The following is a 3014-nucleotide window of genomic DNA, read 5'->3' on the forward strand; positions in this document are numbered from 1 at the left end:
GAAGCAAGGAGGATTTAAAGTTAGGCGGATTTGAAACAAGGAGGATTTGAAGTTGGGTGGATTTGAAGCAAGGAGGATTTAAAGTTGGGTGGATTTGAAGCAAGGAGGATTTGAAGTTGGGTGGATTTGAAGTTAGGTGGATTTGAAGCAAGGAGGATTTAAAGTTAGGTGGATTTGAAGCAAGGAGGATTTGAAGTTAGGTGGATTTGAAGCAAGGAGGATTTAAAGTTAGGTGGATTTGAAGCAAGGAGGATTTGAAGTTGGGTGGATTTGAAGTTAGGTGGATTTGAAGCAAGGGGATTTAAAGTTGGTGGATGTGAAACAAGGAGGATTTAAAGTTGGTGGATTTGAAGCAAGGAGGATTTAAAGTTGGATGGATTTGAAGAAAGGAGGATTTAAAGTTGGGTGGATTTGAAGTAAGGAGGATTTAAAGTTGGTGGATTTGAAGCAAGGAGGATTTAAAGTTGGATGGATTTGAAGCAAGGAGGATCTAAAGTTGGGTGGATTTGAAGCAAGGAGGATCTAAAGTTGGGTGGATTTGAAGCAAGGAGGATTTGAAGTTGGGTGGATTTGAAGCAAGGAGGATTTAAAGTTGGGTGGATTTGAAGCAAGGAGGATTTGAAGTTAGGTGGATTTGAAGCAAGGAGGATCTAAAGTTAGGTGGATTTGAAGCAAGGAGGATTTAAAGTTGGATGGATTTGAAGCAAGGAGGATTTGAAGTTGGATGGATTTGAAGCAAGGAGGATTTGAAGTTGGGTGGATTTGAAGCAAGGAGGATCTAAAGTTAGGTGGATTTGAAGCAAGGAGGATTTAAAGTTGGGTGGATTTGAAGCAAGGAGGATTTGAAGTTAGGTGGATTTGAAGCAAGGAGGATCTAAAGTTGGATGGATTTGAAGCAAGGAGGATCTAAAGTTGGATGGATTTGAAGCAAGGAGGATCTAAAGTTGGATGGATTTGAAGCAAGGAGGATCTAAAGTTGGGTGGATTTGAAGCAAGGAGGATTTAAAGTTAGGTGGATTTGAAGTTAGGTGGATATGAAACAAGGTGGTTTTGAAGTAAGGTGGATTTGACGCAGTACTAAATGCGTTGGCAGAAGTAGTTGGCAGTTTTCCTCGGTCACTGCATCCTGGCAACAGGAAGTCTCGCACCGCAAGCCATTATCAACCTAAACATGTAAATGCCGAGTAGAGAGAATTTCAAAACTGTCTTGCGAAGATATCAACATGCAAAAATATACTTCTGTGTTGAGTGTCTGTGCACGTATCTATAACAATGAACGAGATGATAAGCCAATTGCCGCTCAGTCTTATAATGCTCGTTTCCTCTCCCCACAAACTAACGACAGATGCAGCATATTGCCTTAGTGATAAAGGGAGGCATTGGAAGCAGGCATACCTCCTATAAGCAGTCGAGAAATATCAAATATGACCTTAGCAGTTGTGAGATCATTGCGCAGAATTCTTATATCAAAGAATCCTGATGCAATGCGATTTGAGAAAATCCTGGAGATTATCGCTTAAGTTCTCTGAGAAAAAGAAGGACTCCTTAAGAGATATCAGATTTTCGAACAGCAAAGGCAAAATGCATTCGCCATAATATAAAGATTAATAGTTTAAGGTATTTCATGTGTAAGGAAATGTAGAAATAGTTGGATGCGTTTATCCAACTATTCCCAGGGAAAGCCTTTGTTTACATGCAGAAATCTCTAAATAGTTTTATCTTTTTTATCATACCGAAAGTCTTCCTCTGCATAGTTTAAGTGCTGACGCTTCAGAGAGTTCAAAGCAATCAGTCATTAATCCTCCCACCTTCTTTCTTTCTCTCACTCTCTCTCTCACTTAGTCACTCATTCTCACTCTCACTCAGTCACTCATTCTCACTCTCACTTAGTCACTCACTCTCTCTCTCACTTAGTCACTCATTCTCATTCTCACTCAGTCACTCATTCTCACTCTCACTTAGCCACTCATTCTCACTCTCACTCAGTCACTCATTCTCACTCTCACTTAGCCACTCATTCTCACTCTCACTCAGTCACTCATTCTCACTCTCACTTAGCCACTCATTCTCACTCTCACTCAGTCACTCATTCTCACTCTTACTTAGTCACTCATTCTCACTCTCACTTAGTCACTCATTCTCTCATTCTGACTCTCTCTCTCTCTCTCTCTCTCTCTCTCTCTCTCTCTCTCTCTCTCTCTCTCTCTCTCTCTCTCTCTCTCTCTCTCTCTCTCTCTCTCTCTCTCTCTCTCTCTTTCAGGCACAGACACACTCACTCACTTACTTGCTTACACACACAAAAGAAAACACGTTTTTCTGTCTCTCTATTTTCTCCCCCCCCCCCTTTTTCATCCCCCATCTCCTTTCTCCCCCTTTTTTATCCTATTTCCTTACCTCGTTTTCTCAACCTCCGTCTCTCTACCTCCCTCTCCACCTAACCGACCGTTGGAACGTACCTGTAAAAGAACCTTTCGAGCGACCCAGTCACGGCTTCGCTCACTCTCCCCAGGCAGTTTCTCTGGTCCCTTCCTCTCATCCTCTCCTTCTTGGCTCTCCCCTTCGCCAGCCTCCAGAACACCGCAGGAAGGAACGAAACAAAATCCACGTCTCTAAGCCACTCCAAGTGAAGCTGGCTGCTTGACCGACCCAGCTGGAAGCGCCCGTGTGACTGCGGGAGCGGAGGGGTGCGCTGAGCTCTTCGGGTGAACCGTCGGGGTCCCTACAGTCACAACACCGCCTTATCTCTGCCAGACACAACAAAAGGCCGTCCTTCAGGAAGTCGCGGCCCGCCGAGGGGCAAATGGACTGCTGTGATTATGCAATTGACGCCGCGACTTTCAAATCTTATCGGAAAGACTTTTATGAAAACGTGATAATCAAAGAAAGAAATATTTACATGGTCAAAAAAAGTGTCGTGTACTTTCGAGACGTCTGGAAGGAAGAGTTTACTAGACAAGATGACGTTTTTTTCTTTAGTTTTGTACACCCTAACAACTATTCGTCCACCGTGTTTG

General features: G+C 43.2%; 1 protein-coding gene across 1 annotated transcript in view; it reads right to left on the reverse strand.

Annotated features, from left to right (window-relative positions):
- The window catches only part of LOC113810065 (NPC intracellular cholesterol transporter 1 homolog 1b-like), a 24880-nt gene extending 22068 nt beyond the window's left edge, over positions 1 to 2812 (reverse strand). Inside the window, exon 1 of the mRNA XM_070145334.1 lies at positions 2457 to 2812. Coding sequence (XP_070001435.1) covers positions 2457 to 2536 — 80 coding nt within the window. The 5' untranslated portion in view covers positions 2537 to 2812. The remainder of the gene's footprint in view (positions 1 to 2456) is intronic.
- Between the last annotated feature and the right edge of the window lie 202 nt (positions 2813 to 3014).

Source organism: Penaeus vannamei, chromosome 33 (genome assembly GCF_042767895.1).
Source record: "Penaeus vannamei isolate JL-2024 chromosome 33, ASM4276789v1, whole genome shotgun sequence".
NCBI lineage: Eukaryota > Metazoa > Arthropoda > Malacostraca > Decapoda > Penaeidae > Penaeus > Penaeus vannamei.